Source organism: Nyctibius grandis, chromosome 18 (genome assembly GCF_013368605.1).
Source record: "Nyctibius grandis isolate bNycGra1 chromosome 18, bNycGra1.pri, whole genome shotgun sequence".
NCBI lineage: Eukaryota > Metazoa > Chordata > Aves > Nyctibiiformes > Nyctibiidae > Nyctibius > Nyctibius grandis.
In genome coordinates this window covers 2,792,314-2,817,340 of record NC_090675.1, presented here as the reverse complement: position 1 = coordinate 2,817,340, position 25,027 = coordinate 2,792,314, and the positions used below count along the sequence as shown (strand labels likewise).

General features: G+C 61.4%; 3 protein-coding genes across 5 annotated transcripts in view; 1 reads left to right on the top strand and 2 right to left on the bottom strand.

Moving 5' to 3' along the window:
• Window positions 1-1,373: 1,373 nt before the first annotated feature.
• LOC137672014 (GAS2-like protein 2A) lies at window positions 1,374-5,727 on the top strand. Its single transcript, XM_068415957.1, has 8 exons — window positions 1,374-1,731; window positions 2,399-2,637; window positions 2,822-2,929; window positions 3,504-3,600; window positions 4,082-4,194; window positions 4,254-4,355; window positions 4,527-4,775; window positions 5,251-5,727. Exons 1-8 carry the CDS (start codon window positions 1,374-1,376, stop codon window positions 5,725-5,727), a joined length of 1,743 nt encoding a protein of 580 aa, XP_068272058.1.
• Window positions 5,728-6,688: 961 nt separating this feature from the next.
• Window positions 6,689-15,823, bottom strand: RASL10B (RAS like family 10 member B). Of its 2 annotated transcripts, none has more exons than XM_068415684.1 (4): window positions 15,755-15,823; window positions 13,176-13,508; window positions 10,575-10,619; window positions 6,689-9,795 (listed from the first exon to the last, which is right to left on the bottom strand). In XM_068415684.1, exons 2-4 carry the CDS (start codon window positions 13,389-13,391, stop codon window positions 9,292-9,294), a joined length of 765 nt encoding a protein of 254 aa, XP_068271785.1. In that variant the 5' UTR covers window positions 13,392-13,508; window positions 15,755-15,823; the 3' UTR covers window positions 6,689-9,291. The 2 variants fall into 2 exon arrangements, with proteins under 2 accessions (XP_068271785.1, XP_068271786.1); XM_068415685.1 differs by having other exon boundaries at window positions 9,437-9,795; window positions 10,575-10,699.
• Window positions 15,824-19,188: 3,365 nt separating this feature from the next.
• Window positions 19,189-25,027, bottom strand: part of AP2B1 (adaptor related protein complex 2 subunit beta 1) — a 78,628-nt gene continuing 72,789 nt past the window's right edge. For both annotated transcript variants that reach the window (XM_068415553.1, XM_068415554.1), the window contains 2 exons: window positions 22,441-22,595; window positions 19,189-21,450 (listed from right to left, as the gene is read on the bottom strand). In XM_068415553.1, the coding sequence (XP_068271654.1) occupies window positions 21,376-21,450; window positions 22,441-22,595 (230 nt within the window). In that variant the 3' untranslated portion in view covers window positions 19,189-21,375. The remainder of the gene's footprint in view (window positions 21,451-22,440; window positions 22,596-25,027) is intronic.

Here is a 25,027-nt window from a genome sequence, read left to right as displayed (position 1 = left end):
TTCTTAAAGCCCCAGCTCCTGGAGTTGCCCCAGGGGAGGTTTAGATTGGGTATCAGGAACAATTTCTTCCCCAAAAGGGTTGTCAAGCACTGGAACAGGCTGCCCAGGGACTTGGTGGAGTCCCCATCCCTGGAGGGATCTAAAAGCCGTGTAGATGTGGTGCTGAGGGCCATGGGTTGGTGGTGGGCTTGGCAGTGCTGGGTTAACGGTTGGACTCTATGATCTTAAAGGTCCTTTCCAACCCAAACAATTCCATGACTCTGCCGCAGTCCCTACGCCTTTGGGAAGCTCTCGCCTCGGGGTTTGGCTTTCCAGCTCCCGGTGCCCCAGGGTGGGTGTGTGGAGGGCAGGAGGGACCGGTCTGAGCATCACCCCCATGATGTGTTCAGAGGTCCTCACACGGGACCTGCACTGAGGTCAGCCTCTCTCCATCCCTCTGGGCACCCCACCCAGGGAAGAAGGAGCCATGCTTGGGGTCACCCAAGCTGGGGCTCTCTTGCTTGGGTGGGCTTCTCGCCACAGAGTGTTTGGGCTTGCAACGGCACACGGTGGCATCTCAGCAGGGTGTCTGAGCCTGTAAAATGGGTGCAGAAATGTGGCTGCCTCAGGGCTATCAAATCCGTGGTACCCAGCCTCGAAGATGCACCTTGTAGGGCACCCAGGTCACCCCACGTGTGGTGGAGGTGGGTGCAGGGATGGTGAGGAGGGGGTAAATCCCCCCTCTTTTGGGGTTGTGAGAAACTTGGGACGCTGAAGAGCTGCTCTCTAACGCCCTCCTGCCCCGGAGCTGGGGACCTTGGGGAAAATCCACCCCCCGGGGACTGGCAAAGAAGGAGCAGGGCTCCCTGCAGAGGAGCAGGCGCTGAAGGGTTAACGGGGAGTGTTTGCAGCCGGTCCCTTGTCACCAAGGAGAAGGGAACAGCACTTGGGAAGGAAACAAAACACCCACTGCCCAGGAGGGTGATTTCCTTTCCCCAAGCTGCTGCTGCCTTACAGCCCTCGGACCCCGAGAAGGGCTCCTGGCACTGGGAGGACGGCGTCACCATCCCGGGTGGCAGAGGGCAAGTGGCACCGGGTGAGTGTGGCTACTGGGGAGGTGGGCTGGGGACACGGCCCAGGGCAGCTCCCCATGTCCCCATCATCCCTATCCCCATCACCTGCGTTCCCATCACCCGTGTTCCCATCACCCGTGTTCCCATCACCCGTATCCCCATCACCCGTGTTCCCATCACCCGTGTCCCCATCACCCATGTTCCCATCACCCCTATCCCCATCACCCGTGTTCCCATCACCCGTGTTCCCATCACCCATGTTCTCATCACCTGTATCCCCATCACCCCTTTCCCTCAATCTCCTCCCAGTCTTATGGCAAAATGTGGGGGCCGCCGGGCACCACGGTGCGGAGCATCCGTCCCTACCAGTCCAGCGAGCAGTACCTCTACGCCATGAAGGAGGACTTGGCGGAGTGGCTGAAGGAGCTGTACGACCTAGACATCGAGGTGGGCACCTTTGTGGAGGTGCTGGAGACGGGAGCTGTGCTCTGCTCCCACGCCAACAACGTCACCCATGTGGCCGGGGAGTTTGCCCGCGCCTACCCCGGTGTGGCCTGCCACCTCCGCCTGCCCGCCACCGGAGTCACCTGCAACCTCGCGGCACAGCCGGGCACCTTCCAGGCCAGGGACAACGTCTCCAACTTCATCCAGTGGTGCAGGAAGGAGATGGATATTAAAGGTAGGATGCTGGGCTCCAGCCACCCCGTGTCCCTGTGTGCAGTTCCCCTCCAGCTGCTCCTGGCATCACCCCAGGTGCTGTCCTGTGTGTCCCCCACAGCCGGTGCCACCCTGGCATCTGCAAACACAAGAAATCCCCGAGCTGGAATTTCTTGCACAAGCTCCTCGGGCTCGGCAGCAGCTTTGCAGGGTGCTGGCATGCAGCGGGCTTGTTTGCTTGGGTGCAAATATGCACTGGAGGGGTGGAAATGGAAAGGGCATACGCCGCAGCGTGGTCCTGCCATGCACGGCGTGATCCTGGCCGTAAGGAGCGGTGCTGGCTCTGAGCAAAGGGTCTGTCACCCTGTCCCCACCACCACTGGATGCCCGGGAAGGGCATGGGCATGGAGTGACGCGTCCTCAGCACACCCAGCCACTGGGTTTTGTGGCTTTGGGATGCCATGAAACAGCCATGGTGCCGTTGCATGTAGGTGCCCAAGGGGAACGGCTCCTCCTCTGTTAATTTATCCTGACTCTTGTTGGACCCAGCCATGTTCCTAGCGGGATGGCTCCAGGGAATAACATCGCTTTGGGCAGGTTTTGACTCCACCTGTGCCCCCCCGCCCCATCCCCTTCGTCCCCATCCCCATACGCCTGCCCTGGCTCAGCCCAGCCCTGCCCTGCCTCAGACGTCCTGATGTTCGAGACGGAGGACCTGGTGCTGAGGAAGAATGAGAAGAACTTTGTGCTGTGCCTGCTGGAGCTGGCACGCCGTGCTGCCCGCTTTGGCATGCGCGCCCCGACCCTCGTGCAGCTGGAGGAGGAGATCGAGGAGGAGCTCCGCCAGGAGCTGGACCTGCCACCTGCAGACACCCCCCTGCCCCGGCCCCCCAGGAAACCACGGGACCTCCACAACCTCGACCAGATGGTACGGAGGGGCATGGAGCAGGATGGGGGCAGGGATGGGGATGGGTATGGAGATGGGGATGGAGATGGGGATGGGGATGAGGATGGGGATGGAGATGGGGCTGAGGATGGACATGGGGATGGGGATGGCCATCCCAAGACCTTTCCCAAGAGCTCTGGTGAGGACCCATCCCTGCTGCCTGCAGGTCCAGCACCTGGTGAGCCGCTGTACCTGCCCCATCCAGTTCCCCATGATCAAGATATCTGAAGGGAAATACCGTGTGGGTGATTCTGACACCCTCATCTTTGTCCGGGTGAGTCTGCCTTGCCCCATGCTTTTGGGGCACAGGCACCAATCCTGCTCTGCTGCTGTTAAGTCTCTTCCATAATCCATCCCCCAAATGGGGCCATTGTGGGGTTTTTGACCATAATCCCCAGAGAAGCTCAGCCCTGTGGGATGTGTTTGCATGGGTGTAACCATCCATGTGTATGGGACAAAACCTGCTGTCCCACAGCAAGCCAGAGCCAGGTCTTACCCAGCAATGGGAACACTGGGATGCTCTGTCCCTGCCTGGATCCATCCCTAAGCCTGGCCTTCCCAAAGGGCTCAGCACATGATGGTGGAGAGGGGATTTCAAAAGGTTCCTCACTCTCCTTGGGGCGATGAAATGTCGGGATGGCAGCAGGAGCTGAGACCCTCCCTGCCTCGGTGGCACTGACCTGGGGATGAAGCTGTCCTTTGGGAGACCTGGTAGCACTTAGGGCAAGCCCACGGCTCTCGAAGCCAAGCTGAGTGTGTCACCCCCAGGCTGCTTAAAGAGAGGTGGGGGTCCCGGGGGGCATCCCGTGCACCGCTCCGGGCCTCACAGTGCACGGCATCCCGTGCAGATCCTGCGGGAGCACGTCATGGTGCGGGTCGGGGGCGGCTGGGACACGCTGGAGCACTACCTGGACAAGCATGACCCGTGCCGCTGCACCTCGCTCTGTGAGTCCCTGTGTCCCCAAACCCCGCAGCTGGGGTGAGGGGAGGGCTCTGTTGTGGGGCTCGCTGCTTCTGGGGCCGTTAGCAGGAGCGGGAGGCTTCGTTACCGCCATGGCTCGTGGCTTTGCTGGGGATCGGGTTGGATGGGGCTTGGAGCAACCTGGTCTGGTGGAAGGTGTCCCTGCCCGTGGCAGGGGGCTGGAACTAGATGGGCTTTAAGGTGCCTTCCAACCCAAACCATTCTGTGATTCTGTGACTCTGTGAATGTCTGGTTTTGGGGACTCCCTTTGGCTCGGTGGCCACTAGAGGTCACGGCAGACTTTTGGATGGAGCCAGACCCCAAAAGCCCCTTTGCAGGGAGCACAGCTTGGCACCAGCACCACTGGGGGCTGGATGCTGAGCGATGGCTGGGTGGGCTGCACCCGGGGGTGGGTGCGATGGACAGGGGTGCTGACCCCCACCCCCACTCACATTTTCTCTGCAGCTCACAAACAAGCCTGGAAAGCCAGGAGACCCCAGCAGCAAGTGCAGCACGAGGTCTGGCTGTGCCCAGCCTCGAAGGCAGCCGCCCGCGGCCAGCCCCGGCCCACGCTGCTGGTCAGCCGCTCGCAGAGCCCCCTGCCCCCCGTCACCTGGGGGGGCCGTGTCCCCCCCAGCCCCCGGCCCCCTGCCACCCCCTCGCCGGAGGCCTCGGGTCGCCCGCCGAGTGCCAGCCCTCGCCGGGAGCCGGCGCAGCCCCGGAGGGTTCCTTCGGGCAGGTAAGCGGTGCAGAGATGCTTTGGGCCCCAAATCGCCTGGTTTCAGAGCAGGTTTTCTCACAGCCCTGAATTATTTCCCCCCCACCTCCCTTCTGGAGGTGCCCAGCACCAGGCTGGATGGAGGGGGGACACATCAGCTCCCCGGCCCCTTCCCGCTCTCTCTCCTTGCAGGACGCGGGAGCCACCAGCTGCCCCTTCGGGGAGGCAGATGCCACCATCCAGGTCACCCGCTCGACCCAGCTCCCCTGGTCGCAGGGCGACGTGCCGGGCACCCACCCCTTCCCAGCCTTCCCAGGACAGCGTGGGGGTCCCCAAGGCATCGCGTGGGAGCACCCCAGGGAAAACTCCCGCAGCACCAGCACGGGGCAGGTCCACGGCACCCAGCACCCGGCTGACACCAGCACCTCCAAAAAGCACCCAGCAAGGAGGCAAAGCGTCTGTGGCGGCTGCCAGGCCGCAGGACAGGGGGGTCCCTGCCGCAGTGACACCCCGCTCCCCCAGCCCCATCAAGGTCTGTGCCCCCTCCCTGCACCGGGGTGCCTGGGGAGACTCACAGAGCCAGAAAAGCCCGTGGGGAGGGAGCCGGGGAGCCCCTGGCCGGGGCCAACCACCCTCACCCCGAAACTCCTCCAGCCAGCCTCCGAAACAGGGCGGCAGCGTTAAACCCCCCGCCAAAGCCAGCCCGGCTGCCTGCCGGCCCCCCACCCCTTTGGCCCCTTGTACAGAAGGGTGCAAGGTCTGTGCTGCTGGGGGGTGTCCCCAGGGGACCCCACGGTGCCACCCAGCCCCAAGCCCAAGGGCTGGTGGTGCCGAGGGACCCGGGGTGCCGGCGGATGAACCCTGTGGCCCTGGCGGGGGGAGTGAGGGGCTCCGGGGGTGCTGGGGGCACACGCAGCCCCCCGGCTACAGCAGGGTGCTGGAGGAGCTCTCCCGCGGGCGGCAGCCCCTGCGCCCCGTGGAGCTGGGGAGCTGGGTCCCCAAAACACCCCCACCAGCCACCCCGCAGCCCACCGCCCTCCCAGCCGAGGGGGAGGTGGAGGGGCCGGGAGTGGGGGCCCAGACCCCGCGGGGAGCCAGGGCCACCACCGTCCCCAAGCCCCGGCGGTGCCTCAAGAAGCCCGAGCGCGTGCCCTCCATCTACAAGCTGAAGCTGCGGCCCAAGGCACGTCCCCGGCGGGACCACAGGCCAGGCAAGCGCCCCTCGCGCATCCCCACCCCGCTGGGCCAGCGCCTGCCAGCCCCCCGGGGCCAGCATCGCCCCCCGGGACCCCCTCGGCACCCCCAGCCCCACAACACCCACCCCGGGGCCAAGCCCGTGCCGGCCGACAGCGGGGCCTGGCTGACCGAGGACGACGAGGAGGCGTGGGTGTGAGCCCAGCACCCCGAGCTTGGGCGGGGACGGACCCCCCGCTCGTGCGGAGGGGGGAGCGATGCTGATCAGCGCGATGGATTTGCTCCTGAGCGACCTGAGGGACCCCCCCTTGCTCTTTGGAGCTGCACCCCCTCCTTCCCCGTGGGGTGTGTTTTGGACTGGTGATTCTCCTCCTAAACAAGCGCTCTTGTACTGGTTTGGGTGGACATTCCAGCCCCGAATAGAGAGACTGGGGCACTTTCTGCAGGGAAGAGGGGTGTAGCCGGCCCCTATGGTGTCCCCCTAAACGGGGACACCCCCCACCCGGCACCCAAAGGTGTAAACCATCCCGTACCTCAGTCTGCCCCCTCTGTACAATGGGACTAACGATCCTCACGTCTTACAGCACCAAGAGCCTTAAAGAGTGTTTGAGTCGCTCAGGTTGGGGGGTCACAGGATGCTTCCTTATGGGCGAAGGTGGGAGACCCGGGGGGGGGTCAGCAGTGACGCTGGGGGTGACGACTGTCCCCACGGCTCTTTGCAGGCACCGCCGCGCTCCCGAGCCCGCAGCCGTGGACCCGGCCATGTTGTTTGTGCAATAGAGATGTACCAAAGCTCTTCTGGTTCAGCGTCTTTTCTGCGTGGGTGGGGAGGCAGAGAGGGTAATCCTGAGGGGGGGTCACGGCTGGTGAAGGGAATTAGTGCTGCTGGTCTGTGTGTGCAGCAAACGTCCCTCCAAGAAGAACTCCATCTCCAAGAGAGGACAAAGCCTGACCCCCACCCTGCAGAGGAGCAGCACAGGTGAATGCCGGGGCCCTGTGGATGCAAAACCTGCTTCCAAAAATACTCCTTTGGCTGGGGAGAAACTAATTCCCCCCCCGGCCCATTGCCTCCCGCAGAAGGGCTGCGAGAGCGGCAGCGGGGTGGCGAGTAAGCCGGCGCCATGGGCAAAGAGCAGCGAGGCAGGTATGGAACAAGGGGGGACAGACCTGATTTTTAATTCGGTTTCAAAGAAGGGGGTGCAGGGTGTTACAGGCGGTGGAGGCACCTCAGGAATCTCCAACGAGAAGTCCAGGGGTTGCAAAGGAAAGCCAAGTCCAGGCAACCAGGATGCTCACCGGGGCAGGAGGAGGAGGAGGAGGAGAGGGAAGCATCCTTGCCAGGGCTGGAGCGACCCCAGGCATCACCTCCTGCAGCACTATGTGCACGGGGACAGAAACCCTGGGGACAGCAGTGGGGACACCCTCAGCCTCCCCCATGCTCAGGAGCTGGTTATTTTTAGCAGGACTAGGGTGGCATCAGGTGAGCGGTAACAGTTTGTACTAAGGGTGTGAGTAGGGACAAGGCGCAGGTCGCTTGTAGCTGCTGCTGTGCTCCTGGCTGCTCCGATCCCCCGAGCCCGGCCACACGCCGGCCCTGCCTGCCTCAGTTTCCCTGCTTGCACCCCGTGGGTACCACCACCCGCTTCCCTGCCTGCACCCCCTGGGTACCACCACCCCATCTCCCTGCCTGCACCCTCTGGGTACCACCACCCCATCTCCCTGCCTGCACCCACTGGGTACCACCACCTACCCCCTCCTGGGCTCTAAAAGTAGCTCTTTGTAGCCCTCCTTTTCTCAGGAGCTGGGAAATGCTGTCGAAGCAGTGAGAGTTATTATTACTAATATAACTTTCTCTGTCTACAAAGTACAATAGAATATCACAATTATATTTATAACATTTTTTTTTTCCAAAATACTAAACAGATGCTATAAAAACCTGTAACTAATTGTGCTATAAACTGCAGGCTACAGGGTTATAACAAACAATGTATTGGCTTAGTCATTGATATGTGTATGTCGGAGCACTTTATAAATGCTTTATTATTAGCATTTACCAAGGAGTTTCCTTCTCAAACAATTTGGAGGGATAAAGCTAGCCAGAGATCGGTTATGTGGACTTACACGTGTTCATAAATCCTGACGAGATGAGGTTGGGGGGGGCTGGTGGCGATGATCACCACCACCCTTCCCTCTCGCAGCCACCTGAGAGGGGCCTGTGGCCCCCATTGCCTTTTCTCTTTTTTGCCTTATATTTTTTTGGAGCAAGGGGAACAGGGTTTGGCTCCCGGAGCAGCTGCTGGGGGTGGGAAGGGAGGAGCAGGGTGAGCCCCATCCCCGTGGCATCGGGGCTGCAGGGCAGGGCAAGGCCCCGACGGCGGGGATGGGGCGGTGAAATGCACCGTGACCTGATCTTAATGGAGAGTGATACCGAGATCACAGCGGTGCTTCTGTGAGCTGGGAACCCGGCTGTGGGGGAGAGATGGGAACCTGGCCATGGGAGAGAGGATGGGAACCCAACTGTGGGGGAAGAGATGGGAACCCGGCTGTGGGGGAAGAGCTGGGGCTGGCATCCTTTTCCTTTACTGCCCGGAGCGGTGCTGGATGCCTACATCACCTTGTTACCCCTGAAATCACCGAGATGGTTTTGCTGGAGAATGGACCAGCTTCAGACCCTGCTTCAGGGGGCAAGGATGGCTTTTCCCCGTGTCTCACAGGGAGCAGCCAAGAAGGAGGGATCCGACCCCCTCAGCCTCCTGCTCACCCCTCACCAGCACACCGTCCCAAGCCCATTCCCTAACAGGGACTGCACTTTGCCACCCGCCCCGCAGAACAAGACGCGGGTGAGCTGCAAGTCCGGTGTAAAAACAAGCAGAAAGATTAAAAAAAAAATAATAAAAAAATAATGGGGTGCTCACTTTCCTCTTAGGGATATGCAGAAAGGGAAAAATAAAAAGAAGAATGCAACTGGCAATGCAACTCCAGCTCCCTATTGCTTCGGAGGCTGCCTTGGGCTGTCGCCGTGGGAAAGCCCAGCGCGGGTGGGACCTGCCCGGTGGCACCGCTGGCGGGGTGCGGTGGCACGGAGGGGCTGCCCGCCCGCCTGGGACACGCCGGGGTTTGGGTTGGAGCCGTGCGAAGCCGGTCGCCCGCTGAGCCAGGACACGAGGTAGCAGAGGGGTGACCTGCCCGGCGAGGGGCATCGGGGTTATTTGGTGTTCGAGAGGTGGGGGAGAAGGAGCCTTCCCTGGCTGCACCGGGGCAGGAGGGGACTCGAAGCACCCGGCACCCCGGGGGGATGTAAGGGGCAGGATGGGGCCTTTGTGGTATTTTTTTCCCCCCTTTCTTGCTTTCACCCAGAATTTCTGCCTGGAAATCTGATCCAACCGAGTCCGTGTAACCTGGCTCTTGCCAGAGGCTGCTCTGCCCGTCAAGGGGAGACACCCCAGCCCCGTAGGGAGGAAAACGGGACTGCCACCTCCACCGTGCCCCAGGGACGGAGCCACCCCGGTGCATCAGGACACAGGTGTGGGGCAACTTTCTTCCAGGGGCAGGTGATGGCTGGCAGCAGCAAGCGTTGTCCCTGTGATGCCGGGGCAGGAGCCGGCGAGGACAGACCCGACAGCCACCCTTGGCACCACCTGAGGCATCTCCTCCACCTCCCCAGGTGCCACGCAGCATTTCAGGCACAGCAGAGACACAACCCCCCCAGACAGCTTTGGCCGGAGGCTCAGGGAGGGCTGGGGGGTTTCGCTGAGGTCCTCCCTCACCCCTCACCATCTCCAGGCAGCCCAGCCACCCACCCGCTCCGACCTGCCGGTGGCCACCGTGTCACCCTGCCCAGCACCAACCAAGGTGTGCTCTCCCCAAGTGTCACTGCAGAGTGCCAGCGCCGGTGGGGAAGCAAACCTCGTGGTCCATCACCCCACAGAGCCGTGGTCCCCGAGGAGGGGTGGCCATGGGGGCACAGGCTGGGGTGTCCATCGGGGCAGGGGGGGCTCACATGATGGTGCATCGGTTCCTGCGCAGGGCGCCCTGGAAGCGGATGGTGGTGTGGACGTGCTTGCAGCGGGCGCAGCCCACGCTCTTGAGGAGCTCGCTGAAGAGCAGCAGGATGTGCCAGTTGTACTTGGCCGAGCACTCGATGTAGCCACACTTCCACGTCTTCTTCACCAGGTTGGAGACGTTCCAGCGCGGGATCACCCGGCCCCGCTGCAGGTCCCGCTTGTTGCCCACGATGATGATGGGCGTCTCCGAAGTGCCGATGACCCTGGGGAGGGCGGGTGGTGAGGGAGGACAGAAGGGGACGGGGCACAGCACGATGACCGACCAGCCCGCGGACCCCACAGAATCACAGAATCAATGAGGTTGGAAGAGCCCTCCAGGCTCATTGAGTCCAACCATTGCCCTGACACCACCATGTCAACTAGACCAGGGCACTAAGTGCCATGTCCAGTCTTTTCTTAAACACCTCCAGAGATGGTGACTCCACCACCTCCCTGGGCAGCCCCTTCCAATGGCTAATGACCCTTGATGAGAAGAAATTCTTCCTAATGTCCAACCTGACCCTCCCCTGGCGAAGCTTGAGGCTGTGTCCTCTTGTCCTATCGCTAGTTGCCTGGGAGAAGAGGCCGACTCCCACTGCGCTACAGCCTCCCTTCAGGTAGTTGTAGACTGCACTAAGGTCACCTCTGAGCCTCCTCTTCTCCAGGCTAAACCAACCCATCCCAAACCGGCTCTTGGGTTTGGCTTGCAAAGATGGACGTGCCTCCTCCTGGCCTGTCCACTTGTCCCCCTTCGTGGCCAGCCCACCACCGTGCCAGCCCCGCTTGCTTTCCCAGGGATGGCTGCCCGGGGTCCTGCTCCTTCTCCTGCCCTTGGGTCCAGTTTTGCTTTTGCTTTTGGGCTCCCAGCCCTGCGAAGGGGCTTTGTCCCAGGCTCTCATATCTCATCTGCGATGCCAAGAGCAGGGGAGCACCAGGCAAACCAAACTACACCACCCCGTCAGGAGCTGCAGGGGGATGCATCCTCCGCTGAAGCCATCCCTACCTCGTTTCCAGGATCTGCTGGCGGATGGTTTTGATGTACTCGAAGCTGTCAAAGCAACAGATGTCATAGACCAGGATGTAGGCATGGACGCTCCGGAGCCCCCTGCAACACACGTCCGCCCACTCCTGCAAGGTGCAGAGAGGGATCAATCCTGGCTCAGCCCCACCGCTGTGCCTGGGGGACGCCCCGCACTGCTTCGGGGCCGGGCACGCCAAGGAGGCTGCTGCGGTGGCAGGTAGCAAGGGGCTGCACACACTCCAGCCCTGGCACCCAGCACCCATCTCACCTCTGCATCGCCCCCACAACGGCTGCGTCTGCCCCCCGCAGCCCTTCAGCCATCCCCCGTCCCATCTCCGGAGATCCCTTCTCCCCCTCGTTAACCCAGAGGAGAGATAACAGGATTTGTCAGCCCCAATTCCTCTCCTGAGCGAGGATTACAGCCTGCCTGGCCCGGAGGTGAGCTGGGAGGGAGCTGAATGCAGCCCCCTGTCCTGGATGTAAAAGCTTCATCCTCCAGAGCTGCTCATTAGGTGTGTTAATTAGTGAGGCATCCTGGTTTTCAGGCAGGGCAGGTGAGGAGGATGCTGAGGGCTGAGCCCCGGTCATGCCTACATCCCCACCCCTGCGGGGCTGGGGGTGATGGACCAGCAGCTCCGTGGGTCATAGGGGGAAGGTGATGGAGGGGACCTGGGGACAGGAGAGGAGCAGCGGCTGCTCGGGAGTGGGGTCTGCGAGGGCGAGATGGGGCATCGGGGCAGAGGCAGGCAGGGGTGGCCATGCCACAGCCAAAATGTGGAGCTGTAAGAAATACACGTTGTTAGGAAAGCTTTGGGTTTTCAGAAATAACAGGATTTGTTTTCCACTCTATAGGAGGGAAAATCTGCCCCCCTTCAGCTGCCTGCCCAGCCCAGCAGCAGTGACACCGGGGAGCAGCAGCACCCCAAACCCTCCTGGGTGCCACCGGAGAGGAGGAAGATGCACCAAGAGGGAAAGGCATCACTTCTCCCCGAGCAAACAGCACCGTGAATCAGCCCTGTCGGAGTTTATCACAGAATGAAGCAAATCGAGCAGACCCAGGACTGAGGGAACTGGGAAAAGGGAAGATTTGGGGTGGGGCTGGCCCCCCTGGCAGCACGGACAGGAGCTGGGAGCGAGCGACACGACACGGCCCGTCCTGTCCACGGCGGGGAGGAGATGGTGTGTGGCCCCGCGGTGCCCGAGAGAGCGGGCGGACGAAGTGGCTGTGTCTCGGGTCACTCCGAGCCCTGACACACCCGGGAGATGAACAAACCACAGCCATTTCATCCCGCTGGGGTGCAGCTTGCTCCAGCGCCGGGCCTCGGGATGCTGGGGGCTGGAGGAGGGTCTATGCATCCCGCCTGGCCCTGCGCAGGAGGGGGTGTTGGGGAGCCGCCGTCTCCCACTCCTGTCCCAGGACACCGCCGCAGGGATGCTGCTGCCGGGCACGGAGCAGAGCCCAGCGATGCTCCCCAGCAGACAAAGCTGTGTCCCCCGCCGCGGTCCTTTCCCCTCGGAGCCATCCCCTCTTCCCTGGAAACCTCCATCTGTTCCCCCCGGCCGCCTCCTCTCGAGCGCAGCGAGGCAGGGAGTTCATCGAGGATGTTGTGTCAATAAATTACCCTTCGCTATTTTGGGCTGCCTCTTGCGCTGACCTTTCATTCCCTGCACACGCTGATTAATTTTTAAACCTCCTCCTCACTCCTGGAGCACTCACTTTGCCTCCTGCCTCATGGCACAGGGGACGCTTGGAGCACTACAAGGCCCCTATAACCCCGTCCTAATAATTTAATTATATTGATTAAAAATCGAAGAGAGCCCAGGTCCCACGGAGGTGCTGTCACCGGTGGCATTGTCCCCAGCACGGCTGTGGCCACGGCTGGGCACCTCCGGCTCCTTTCCCCACAGTGGTGGCACAACGTGTGTCCCTGGATCGGGGCCATGGCATGAGCTTAAAATCCCCTTTTTCCCCATTAAACCCCCCCCCAAGCGGTCAGCTCTGCTGGCACCGCTTCCCAGACCCACACTGGGGGCTGTCTGAGGGGGGGCTGGGGGGACTCAGCACCCCGGGCACGAGCCCAGTCGGTGCTGGGGGAGACAGCCACCCCAGGAGGGGACGAACGGCTCAGGCAGTGGGTGCTTCAGGGTCTGGTTCTCCAGGAACCCCAGATTTTCACCTGAATGCTCTGGCCACGCTTCCCCAGCCCTTTGCTGGCCCCAGCGATGGAACCGCATCCCAGTGCTCCGGGATCCACCTCCCAGCTGGCCGGGGAGACCCGGCAGGGCCGTGGGCATCGCTGGAGCCAAGGTCCTCAGAGCAGGACGCTGTCCTTCCTGCGTTTGCCATCATTTTAGGTGAAAAAGTGGCAAAATACACTTCATCCTGGTCCCGCTCAGCCGGTGGCCATGAGGACGCAATCCCTTGCACCAGCTTTTAGCAAGCAAACCCCAGTGTGGAAGGAGAAGCATCCCCAGAAGAGGAGGAACCAGCACCCCGCAGGGCTATACAGCAAAACCCCACCGAGGTCACCGGAGACCCCCCAGTGTGGGGGTCCCATCGCACGGAGCCAGGCGTGCCCCTACCTGCAGGGTGTTGACAGGGAAGGCGGTGATGGGGGGGAAGTCCATGATCTGCAGGTCGTGGACGTGGCCGTTCATGACGACGGCAGGCAGGTAGACGCGGCGGGCCGTGGTGGGCACGCAGACCTCGCTGAACTCGTTGTAGAGGAACTGCCGGACTATGGCACTCTTGCCCACGCCCTGGGCTCCCAGCACGGCGATCTTGAAGGTTGCCACCATGCCGCTGCGCGCCGGCCGCTGCCCTGGTGCTGCCCCTGCGGCGCCGAGGCTGCATATTCCCGCGCAGGGGGCCTCAGCCCCATTCAGGATGCATTTCCCCTCTGGGACAGCCCATCACTGCAAGGCCAAGGAGAAGCTGGTCAGATCCTGGAGACCCCCTGGGAGACCCCACTCTTGCTTCAGGTGATATTTTTCCAAGCAGGAGCCCATGGAAAAGGGTTTGTCCTCGGGGAGCAGGAGCATCCCCCAGGACTGGGCGATGTCCCCAGCAGCAGCCTCGGCCCTGCAAGACCCCAGGGTCCCCTTTGGAGGCTCCCACCCTGCAGAGCTAAGGAGAGCCAGGATTTGAGCAAACTTTGTCCCAGGAAGGTTCTCACGAGCACATTCAGCCCTTTCGGTACCAGAGTAAGGAAAACTCCGAGGAAGGAACCGCCTGCGGGTCAGGGTCTGCCCAGCCCCGACAGCAGTGGGGTCCTGGGCTGTGCTGGGGACTTGTCCCATAGCACCCACGGAGACCACCACTGGCTGCTCCATCCCAGTGCCACCCCAATCCGGGGAATCCATCTTCCCTCCACTCGGACAGCCAGAATTGCCTTTTGTTGGGGCGGGGGGAGATTGCTCTGCGCCTGACAGCTTTAATGTTTAATTTCAGGCTTTGAGCGGTTTGGCAATTAACTCGATGGAGGCTAATTTCCAAGCCAGCTGACGGGGTGAGCCCACAAGCTGCTGGCACATGTGCTGAGGCCAGAGGGGCCCTAAGGCAGGGCCACGTGTGCAGGGGTGGGGGACACGGGGTGATAATCCACACGCAAGGATGAGGGAGCCAAGTCTGAGGAGCCCGAATGCCCGCTGGCACCGCGTTCCCAACGGGGAGCTGTGATGGAAACAGCAAGGGCGAGGGGCTGGGTCCCACTTGTGCTCACTCCCATCACTAGGAAGTGGCTTTATCCCAAAGTGTGGATGCTTTTACCCACTTGTGATGCTCTGATCTGTTTTCCCTGAAAACCATCCCCAAAGCACAGGGCAGCAGCCCCTGAGCTGGCAGAAAGCAGCAGGTTCAAACCACTCTGCCCTGCCGGTTTTGATGAGGGTTATTTGCCCCAAGGAGAGCTCAGACATGGAGGTCCCTGCTGCTGGGTGCTGGGGAGGACGGGCTCCCCGCATCCCCCAGGCTGGGCCATGTCTCACACCATCCTCACGCTCCTCACACTGGGGCTGGGAGCCTTCAGCAGGGCCCGATCCAGCCCCAGTGCAGCAGGGCGGGTTTGTGCCCAGGGCTGGGCGACATGGCGCGCTGTGCCGTGGGGACCATCCCCTGGGGTGCTGACTGCCCCTGGGGACCCGCTCGCCCCAGCCCTGGCAGTGGGAGCATTTCCATGCCCCATGCAGGTGAACAGGGGGGTGCAGGAGCCCCCATGCTCGGCCCTGCTGGGGCCTTTCTCCGCCAGCAGCAAGCACTGTCATCGCAAGCCCCGGGGGACCACTCCACTGCGGGGACACTCTCGTCCCCACAAACCCTCCCTCCTCGCCGAAGCAACCCCAGCTCCTCTGCGGGGCCGGAGGGTGATGGAGCAACACAGGCAGAGACCCAGCACCCGCGGGGCTGCCCTGAACTGCGGAGCGAGCTGAGCCCTGCCGTGCCACCCCAAACCCCCCCATGCCACCCAAACCCCCCATGCCCCTCCCAGCTGGCACAGGGGGGCCATACATGGGGAAAGCTGAAAGGGGGCCCCAGAAAGCGGGCTTGCACCCCAAAGTGTCAGACACCGACCTGACGGCTCCCAGCCCCGCCAGCATCTCACGCCAACGTGCCACCGCAGGGAAACTGAGGCACGGCGGGGGGACGCAGCTGGGGTGGCCCCGCGGTGGGTGGCAGAGCGGGGACCAGCCCCAGGCTCCCAGCACAAGGCCGAGCTCAGCGGGGCCGGGCAGGGGCTCGCAGGGTGCTCCCGGAAAGGGTGCCCCGGCCCCCGCCGCCACCCTGGGGACCCGCACCCGCACCCCCGCGACCCCGGGGGCAGCCGGAGGAGCAAGCCCTGAGCCCCGCGGGGTGGGGGCGGCGGCAGCATCCCGCACCCTGCATCCCGCACCCCGCACCCCGACCCTCCCGGGGGTGCTCTCGCCGCAGCGCAGCATCCCCGGCCCGCGGGGGGGCTGCCGGGGCCGGGGGATGCCGGGGGGTGCCGGGGGGACACACGCACCCCCCAGGCCAGCGGGGCGGGGGCGGAGCTGCGAGCACCGGCCCTCAACTTTCGCCGGGGACCCCCCCCGGCCCCACCGCCCCGGCCCCCCCCGGCCCTGCCCAGAGGCAACTTTTCCCCCTGTCCTTCCCCCCCCCCGGTCCCGGCGGGGTCCCCCCCTACCTTGCAGCGGCGGCCCGGGCCGGCGGCGCCCCGGCGGGCGGCGGAGCCATGCGGCGAGCCCGGTGCGGGGCGGCCCCGCTGCAGAGCCCCGGCCCGGCCCGGCCCGGCGATACCGAGGGGCCGGGCGGCGGCGGGGGGCGGCGGGCGGGGAGAGCGGCCGCCGCTGGGTCGCAAAGCCCGGCCGGGGCACGGCGAGGCGGGGGGGAGGGCTGGCGGTGGCCGGGGTTGGGGACAGGCACTGCTCAGGCAGGCAGCGCCCGGGGGGTGGAATGGAGGCAATGCCCGGGGAGGGATGCAGGGGCTGCCCGGGCGGGGAGGCAGGCAGCGCTCAGGCAGGGATGCAGGCAGGGATGCCCGGGGAGGGATGCAGGCAGTGCCTAGGTAGGGGTACAGGCAGGGATGCCCGGGGAGGGAAGGAGGCTCTGCCCAGGCGGGGATGCAGGGGGATGCCCGAGGAGGGATGCAGGCAGTGCCCAGGCAGGGATGCAGGCAGTGCCCGAGAAGGGATGCAGGGGATGCCCGAGGAGGGCAGTGCCCGAGGAGGGATGCAGGCAGTGCCCAGGCAGGGATGCAGGCAGTGCCCGAGGAGGGATGCAGGCAGTGCCCAGGCAGGGATGCAGGCAGTGCCCCGGAAAGGATGTGGAGAGAATGCCCAGACCGAGTGGCAGGAAGCCAGGAGGGACACCGGCTTCTCCCGGGGCTCTGGGGAGGTGCAGATGGGAAAAGACCCTCCCCTGTCCCCCCTGCAGTGTGCTGGGTGTAACACCATCACCCCTTCCCTCCCTGGCACCCAGCAGCCTCTGTGCCCTTATGCCCACCCGGTGGGAGCCCCTGGGGCCGGAGCCCTTTGGGGGAGGAGGGCAGGACCCCTCCCTGGGAGCCTTTCCCTCCCCTGACCCTGCTGCTCCGTATGCTCTTGGGCACATCCCTTCACCTCCTCGCTGTGCCAGCCCCTGGCCCAGCTGGCAGGGCTGGGGGCTTCTCCGCACCCACTGTCCCCGGAGGGTGCTCTCTGTTCCGGGTGCTGCCAGGCTGCACCAAGACGTTTCTGTCGTGGCACTTGTATTTTTGGGACACCCCACACTAAGCATTTACCTGCGCGCCGCATGGCGAGGAAGATGCTGGTCACACCTCTGGGGAGCACGGTCCAGGCTGCCGCGACACACTGCCGATGGACTCCCCGCACCTCTGCTCCTCGAAGCAGACCCCAAACCCTGCTCCAGCTCACCGTGACACGGGCAAGCACCGGGATGTCCCCACGGGTCTGGCTGTGATCACACAGGCTTGGCTGAGCCCAAACACTGGCCATGGCACGGCCAGGCTCCCCCCAGCCTTGTCAGCACCTTGGGCTGGGAAAAACAACATCTCCAGGGGCTCCTCTCCAGGGTGAGGAGGGGGTACAAATGGAGACACATCGCCATATCCTGCCTGGGGGAAAAGGGGACTGCCTGGGGGAAAAGGGGACAGCAGACACAGCCCCACGGCTCGGGGGACAAGGGCAGTTGGCAAAATGCAGGACAGCCTTCGTGCCACTCCACACCAAGGCTGGGGCGAGAGCAGCGCCCGGCAAAGGGAGTCAGAGCCCCTTTTCCGTGTCTCACATCTCACCCAGGCTGTCAGGGATTTGGGGCTTATTTCCCTGCAGAGCTGCGTGATGCTCGCAGTGAGGGAAATATTTACGTGTCCCTGGGGGCTACTACCAGCCCTAAATGCTGCTTTTCTTCCGCAGCCCCCCCAGCTCCAGCCCCCCCCGTGGCCATAAAGAAGCCCCGAGCCCTGAAATATTTCTGGGAGAGGGCAGGGAGCACCGCGGCGTATGAACTCGCCTGCACAATTCAGGCTCCAGCCTCGGGGCTATTTTTAGCAGTTCCCTCCGAGATGCTCTTCACTTGCAGTTTTATTTGTGAAATTTAATATACGAGGGAGGGGGGGAAGGGAGCGGGGCTGGATCCTGGCGCGTCCCCGCTGGCTGGGAGGCTTATCCCAGCCTCGGCGACAGGAGAGCGACGCAAACCTAAAATCATCCATCAAAGAGCTCCCGTGTCCTGGCACGCGGGCAGGGCTGACGGCTCGGGGGGCTGCGGTCAGCCCATGCCTCTGCCACAGCCCCCCAAACCCTCAGGCGAGCCCCTGCCTCTCCCCATGCTGCATCATGGGTTTTGGGGAGCCCACCCAGCACACCAGGGCTGGCCCCATCTCCAGCCAGAGCAGGAAGGAGCCACCCGGGAGGTCCCTGTGCCATGGCGTGGGCCATGGGAACAGGGAGGGCTGTGGGGACCATCGACCCCCATGGCAGCTCCCAGCCCAGAGCATCACCTGTGGCCCCTGAGCTCCCAGGGGCTAACGATGCTAACGAAGCAAACCCAGTTTGCAAGGTACAGCATGGCCCAGGGTCGGTGTGTCCCCATTTACAGGGCATGAGCGTGCCTGCAAATCCAGAGCAGCAGGAAAGACCAATTTGTCCCCGAGGAGCCCCTGGCAGAACAGGGAGGGAGGGAGAAACCTTTCCCTCTGCCACAGGACATGAAGGGGACAGCAGCCGACATGGCAGAGCCCCGAGCACCTCGCAGTAGCTTTTGCTCCTGCTGGGCCAAATGCTGCCCCAGGCTCACCCAGGCACAGCAGGGACGCATGAAGGGACACAACAGCAATGTCAGAGACCCCAAACCAGCCCGTCACTGTTGCTACCAGACACGTACACCATCCCCGGGCAGGGCACCACCGGCTGCCGCAGTACCGGTCACCCCAGAGCCTCGGAGGGTAGAAGTTACCTCATCTCCACGTGCTGCTAAGCCAAGGCTGGGCAGGGGGAGGGAGAGGGGCACCTCCCAAACCTGCTCCTTGTGCTGTTCCATTTCTGACCACTTTGAGGGTTGAGCTTGGGGCTGCCTGAGCTTGGCTCTGGCCCGACACAGAGATTTTGCAGCCCAAATCCTGCCTGAGACAGGCCCAGCGATGGCAAAGCCCTCTGCAAGACCCCAGCACTGGACCAGAGCAACCTGAGCGCATCACCAACTCACCCTATTTTTTAATTTCCTCACAGGGAAAGCACGCCACGTTACACAAAGCCCAGAAAGGGTTAAACAGGTACATCCATCTTCCTCCTGCTCCTCAGCAGAGGCTGTCGAGGTGCCAGTGCCCCCCACAACCCAGTGCCCTTTTCATGCCACCCTTGAGAGAACAGAGAAGCAGCCAGAGGCAGAGGACCGAGGACGCTTGCTACCTCCTCGCCACACAAGCTCCTGTTTTGGGAGGTCTCCACTGCAGAAAAGTGGTTGATGAGAAGGACAAAAGGCTCCCAGTGAGCAAACATCCTCCTTCCCACCAGCTCCAGCCTTCAGCCCTGCCCGTTCCGGCAGCCGGGGCCAAAAGCAGGGGAACGCGATCCTCTCCCCAGCCCCACAGAGCCACACACAGCCACAGCGTCCTGGAGAGGAGTTTATTGACACAGACGGCAGGTAAAGCCTGAAGAGCAACACGACTACGCGGCGAACACTCGCGGGAGAGGAGGGCGGAAGGCCACCGACGAGCCCAGGCTCTGCCCTGCGGCGCAGAGACCCACGCGCCTGGGAAGAAATCTGGCAAGAGAAGGGGGTGCTCAGCATCCCCTCCCCGCAGCAAAGCCACACCGGCGGGTTAGGGGAGGGAGGCTCGAGTGTTTGCTCCAGCCCCTCTGCCCCGACACAGCATGGCAGTCCGTGCCACTGGTGCTTCCTTAATTGCTCTATTAATGATTTTTACGGTGCCGCCGCAGCGCTTGGAGTGAATCACCTCCCAGCACACGTGGGCAGGGCTCAAGGGCTGGATTGCTCCAGCTCTGCCCCCCTTTTCCCCCACTTTTAGAGCACAGGGGGGTTATTACCCAGGGGCACCACCTTCCCTCGGGGTCCTGTGGCTCCCCGGCCCTGCTGGAGTCTCTTCCAGGGCATCGTGGCCTTTTTCCAGCACTGGCTTTTCAGTTGCAGACAGTGCCCAAGCCCTGATGAACCATCTCCCACCGTCAAACATTTATCGACTTTAAATGTGGCATCTAAAAAGACAATATAGGGGTTGCTATGCATAAGAGCTTTGCTTGCTGGGGAAGAGATGGTGTCAAGCATGCTGGGGAGGGTGAAGGGTTCTGGTTGAAGCAGGACAAGCTCTGGATGGAGCATGGACATGCAAGAGGCTTGGCTTTCACTGCTGTGGCCGCAGCACTTAGTGGTTGCAAGGTGGCGAGTCCACAGCCATGGACTGGAAAGGGAAGCAGTCCTGGCCCTAAGGACAGGTAGGAAAAGAGGGGCCAGGGCATGGGGCTGCTTGGGACAGGGGGTGAGAGCAGGAACCCGACGGGCCCTCGTTAGCGTGAGCCAAGCTGCCAACGGAAGAAACGCTTCCACGCTCTGCTCGACTCGCAGCCCCGCCGGGCCCTGAGCCCCGGGCAGGCAGAGCACAACCACCGCCGAGCCCCAACCATCCCCCTGGTGCCACAGCCTGGGTTTGGGGGACAGCACAGGAACAGGGAGAGCGGCTCCGCTCCCTGCAGCACCCCGGGACGCTGCCAGCAGCAGCCCCTCTCCGCAGGGGCATGGCTGGTGCCCGCAGCCCCGGTGGGGAGCAGAACTGTCACATTCAGGTTTACCACCGCCAGCCCTGGGGCTGGCCGGGGGTTGGCACAGCGCTGGGCCAAGGTGGCACAGCTCAGGGGCGGCCGAGAAGGCAGCTCGGCCGTAGCAGGCACAGAAAGAACAAGAAGAGGGGCTGCAGCTGGGTGAGGAGGCAGAGACCATGCCTGGAGCTCTGGCAAGAGCCTTTTGCTCTCAGAGCGGGCTCCTTTCCTTTGTTTCATCCACTGCTGTCCCATTACCAACCTAGGTCCACAGCCTCCCCACACAAGAGCAGCCTCGCTTCTCAAATCAGCAGCTCCTGAGCCACGGAGATGGTTGGAGTGAAAACACACCCCCAAAAGCAGAGCTGAGGCTGCCAGCGCAAGAGTAATAAAAAACCCGCTCTCTTTAGGGCTCCCTCCGCCTCCAGGACCGAACTGATGGCTCTGTTCCTAGTTCCCCGAGGCCGTGCTCACCCTGCTAGAGCCCGACGTCCCTGCAGGGCTCCCAGTACTTCCTTGGAATCACCTTCCCTTTAAGCCAATTACAATAGAAAAACTCAAAAAAAATGTATAAAAATATAAAATAAAGTGCAGTGTATGTTTTCGACACTTTTGCCTTGTTTTAATGAGCCGACCTGTGGTTTTTGCTTGTTTTTTTTTTCAGTGAGCAGTATTATACAAAATCGTAACTACGCCTAAAGCCATTTAGAAAACACTGAACATTGGCACAAAATGGAGAAGCCCACGAGAACGGACAACGAGTGAGGGGCGAGGGGGAGGTGGGAGTAGTCGAAGCAGTGGTTACAAACTCCATGGACGCTAAAAATATCAAAGGGGTTTGTTCCCTATCATCGTTAGCACGTGGATACTAATTGCTACCTTGTTTAATCAGTGCCTTTGACTGAAATCCTACACATGAATACAGCTGCTTCCAGTTAAGAGTGCTTTTCCCCGCGCCAGTGGTGAAGGAGGATCTGGGGACCCCTTTCTCCCCCCCCTCCTTCTGCAGGGTGAGGCACAGGCTGATCTCCTGTTAGTTTTTCAAGATGGCATCGTAGGCCTGGTAGATGTACTGGGACACTTCGGGAGCTCGACATTTCAGGGAGAGCTGCGGAGAGGAGGAGAGGAGAGGTTAGCGGTGCGGCAAAGGAAGGCAGGAGCTTTCTACCGTCTCCACGAGGGCAACTGGAAATGTCTGACCTACAGCATGGGTTGGACAGACTGTGGACGTGGCTGATGACAGTCACCCAGAATATTTCTTTTTTGGGTTCTTTCTTCGTCACCAACACCGAACAGCCTTTTCAGAGCTTGCTACAAGTAGGAGGAGGTACACGAAAGCAAACTCCCACTGTGGGGTTCCTAAATTCCTTAACAAATGTGGCTGCCTGTGCAGGCCTGAAGGAAGGGGACAGTGCCCCAGACCCTGAGGCAAGGGACTCACTTGACCTGAACCAGGTTCAGCATCAATCCCTGTGCAGACACTTTAAATCACCTTCCAACGCTCGCTTTCACCCTGCAGGTCCCCAGACCATTGATCTCTCTCGAAAACTCCTGGAACAGCTTCCAACAGGAGATAAATTCTCTCATAGCGGGATGCTCGGACACACAGGTCCTCAGAAGGGGAACAAAGTCACAGAGAATGGCTCTGCAGGTGCACGGTGCAGGACAGACCGCACCTTCTCACCAGCTCCAGGCTGACGCCAGCGCAAGGCCAAAGAGGCTCTGACATGCAGACAGCCGGTCTCCGCTGCAGGAACGCGGCAGGGCATAAATTTCTCCTTGTTTATGCGAGGGGGAAGGGCATCCTGGCACTGCTTCCTCGCTAATGTCTCTTGGCTTTATCTCTGGGTAACCTTGGCAAGTAACTGCTCGTTGCTGAGCGGGCATTATCCCAGCTCGCTGGTGACAGAGCAGTGTAATTCTGTTGTTTCTCATTTTTTTTCCCCCCAGTTCAGTGGGCATTCCTAACCCCTCAAATTAACAGGATCTCCCCCAAAACAAGCACGTTAGGCAAAGCAGGGAGAAATGGCTCCATGGGCGAGGTGAGTCAGAAGGATCCCAGCCTGCACCACGCGCCCTCCGCAGCCCGACACCTCACCGTGTAGTTGGGGTTCCCCGGCTGAATGCGAAGCTCGGCCAAGATCCAGATGCCGTTGGTGAGTTTCAGGGACTGGTAGAGCATGTCCTGGCCCTCCACGTTCCTCTTGGCAATGGTGTAGACGTTGTTGTTCTGCAGTTTGCTGGAGACGGTGTCTTCAGAGAGAAGGAAGAAAAACACATCTGTTAATTCAGATTCATCATCTGGGGAGACAGGAGAGCCCAGAGGAGCGTTCTCAGGATGCAAGCGCACATGGAAATGCTGACTTCTGCCCCAGAGTTTTCCCTGGGGACAGGAGCAGGCATGAGACAAGGAGAAAAAAAATCCAACTTGCTTTTACGGACCCACCTCATTCCTCTCAGGCTGTGACCCTTTGTGAAGCATTTGCCCATCCTGCAGGGCCTTCACCTACTGCTCACAGCTCGGGGTCACTCAGCACTCACTGCCTTTATCAAGGCAAGAGTCTGCAGCTCAGAGGGGAAGAAGACTCTGCTCTATCTAGAAGCCCCAGGCAGGCTAACCTGGAGGCAGCCAAAAGTCAGCAGATGAAGGTGGAGAAGAACAAAGCCTCGCTGCGCTTGAGGCTTGCTCGGGTGCCTGGTTCTGAGGTCCTGTCCCAACCATGACAGCTCCTTCCTGCCTCTCTCCTCTCACGCACAGACACTTCTGGACAAACCAATGTCCTACAAGGTAGTAAAAATCCTTTCCTTTTTTTTTTTTTTAAAGCAATCAGTTGAAAGGGTAAAACCCCACAGACATCTGTCTCTGGACATCACAGGGCTCTGATACAGTTTTAACACACTGTGTGAGCTCAGCACTGGCACATGATGTGTGATTTCACCTGGAGACCTGCATGGATGTAACCAGGACACATGTTATTTCTAAGGGACCTTTCAGAGAAACAGGAACAGAAGCACAGATGTAGAACACAAAGACCCAAAGCAGCGGCCTCGGGGTGCCAAGGGGTTTGTCAGCACAGAGCAGGGCAAACCTCAGCCTTTGGACGCCAGTAAAAGGGGCACATTCATGCTGTGGGTGGAAGGGTCAGGGAGGACGACTCCACACTTGGTAAGTATCACTGGTAAATTCCCATTCCTGGTGCCCAACAGGAGAAATTTAACTTCTTCAAGCTCTCTGCTGGGGCTGGGGAGGAACACCCTGCCTGTGCTGGGCCATTATCAGCAGGGTGGGCACTTTTGACAGAAAGAAAGGCAGAGAAGTGGCCTTAAACCAATCTGCACTGAAACCCAAGAGACTGGGAACGTGGGATCCATTTCAAGGAGCAGGACAGCAGCAGACAAGCAGCACAAAGCGACCGTGCAGCTCCAATTCATCCCCGCACTTACAAACACTGAGATCCGCCGGCATCAGCGCCGGATTTGAGGATGGACAAGTGTGTGCTGGCGCACGGAGGGATCAGAGAGGGGACAGCTGAGTCTGTTCACGCACCAGGGAATGGTAAAAGCAGGAAAGAACGGGCCCCACAAATCCATGCACTGACGCTGAGACCTCTCCCCAGGGCAGCACTGATAAGCAGAGCTGCGGAGCAGCTCCACAGGCAGCCCGGACCCTTCGCCCGTGGCTGGGCTGAACCCCTTTGCTCCCCAGGCTCCAGAGCGGCTGCGTGCAGGTTGAGGAGGGTTCAGGCATCCAGCTACCCAGACGCACTCAGATTTAGGTTTCCTCTCTTCCCCAGTTACTATGGAAACTGGCAGATATAAGTAACTAATGAGATCCTTTGCTTAAAAACCCTCATTCCCTCTGTCTCCTCCTCCCACCTTTACTCCTTCTCTGTACAACAAACTCACCCAGATTAGGGTACCAGGCGATGCAGAGCAGTCCCCTGCTCGCAGGGAGCGTGGCTGGGACAGCCCCGCGCTGCAGGGACATCACCCATGAGGTACGAGACCCAAACTCCTCGGGCCCCCCCGGCAGCGAGAGCAGCCCCCGGGGCTTTACGAAGGGACGGCGTTCAGAGAGCGCATCACCGTTTGCAAGGGACGTCAGTATTAAATGTGATTTTGTTTGTCCAGTTTTAACAGGCTGAGGTTAAACCTCACTGGTCTGAAGCCCCTCTGGGCACATATCCTGGCAGTGGGACTGCTGGCCAGGGCTGGAGCAGCCTCCCCCTGTGCCAGGGGATGCTGCCAGAGCAAAGGCGTTCCCGGGGAGCGTGGGTGCGGGGTCAGGAGCAAGGCTGCAAGCAGGAAGCTGTAATTTTGGCAGCTGTGGGGCTGCTCCCCCGTCACCTGGTGCGAGGGCAGAGGAGGGGAGCCACGCTTTGGGGGCACGGTGGGCGAGACGGGGCCGCAGAGCAGCTGCTCTTACGCCAGAGCCTTCAACCATGATGGCACACACAGGGTTGTTTGAACATTTAAAGAGCTGCTGTCTCTACTGGGGGACAGATTTCCATGCAGGGACATGCTTGTAGGGGGGTACAGGGAGGGGAAACTGAGGCAGGCCAAACTCCTAGGAAAGCCTGTTTTCTGCCTGCCTGTCTGACCTCAGTTACCCCCCGAAGAGTGTGAGAAACCCTACAAAACACACCCCACCTCAGCCAGATGCCTGGAGCGATCGTGAGCAGGCT

What these genes read in the sequence shown, in the direction of transcription:
- LOC137672014 (XM_068415957.1), top strand. Translation starts at nt 1,374, where the DNA reads ATGTGGGGGCCGCCGGGCACCACGGTGCGGAGCATCCGTCCCTACCAG. An exon ending in TCCACAACCTCGACCAGATG is followed by an intron (nt 2,638 to 2,821) that starts GTACGGAGGGGC and finishes TGCTGCCTGCAG; the next exon opens with GTCCAGCACCTGGTGAGCCG. An exon ending in CGGAGGGTTCCTTCGGGCAG is followed by an intron (nt 4,356 to 4,526) that starts GTAAGCGGTGCA and finishes CTCTCCTTGCAG; the next exon opens with GACGCGGGAGCCACCAGCTG.
- RASL10B (XM_068415684.1), bottom strand. Translation starts at nt 13,391, where the DNA reads ATGGTGGCAACCTTCAAGATCGCCGTGCTGGGAGCCCAGGGCGTGGGC. An exon ending in TCCCTGTCAACACCCTGCAG is followed by an intron (nt 10,620 to 13,175) that starts GTAGGGGCACGC and finishes TTGCTTTGACAG; the next exon opens with CTTCGAGTACATCAAAACCA. An exon ending in CAGCAGATCCTGGAAACGAG is followed by an intron (nt 9,796 to 10,574) that starts GTAGGGATGGCT and finishes CGCCCTCCCCAG; the next exon opens with GGTCATCGGCACTTCGGAGA.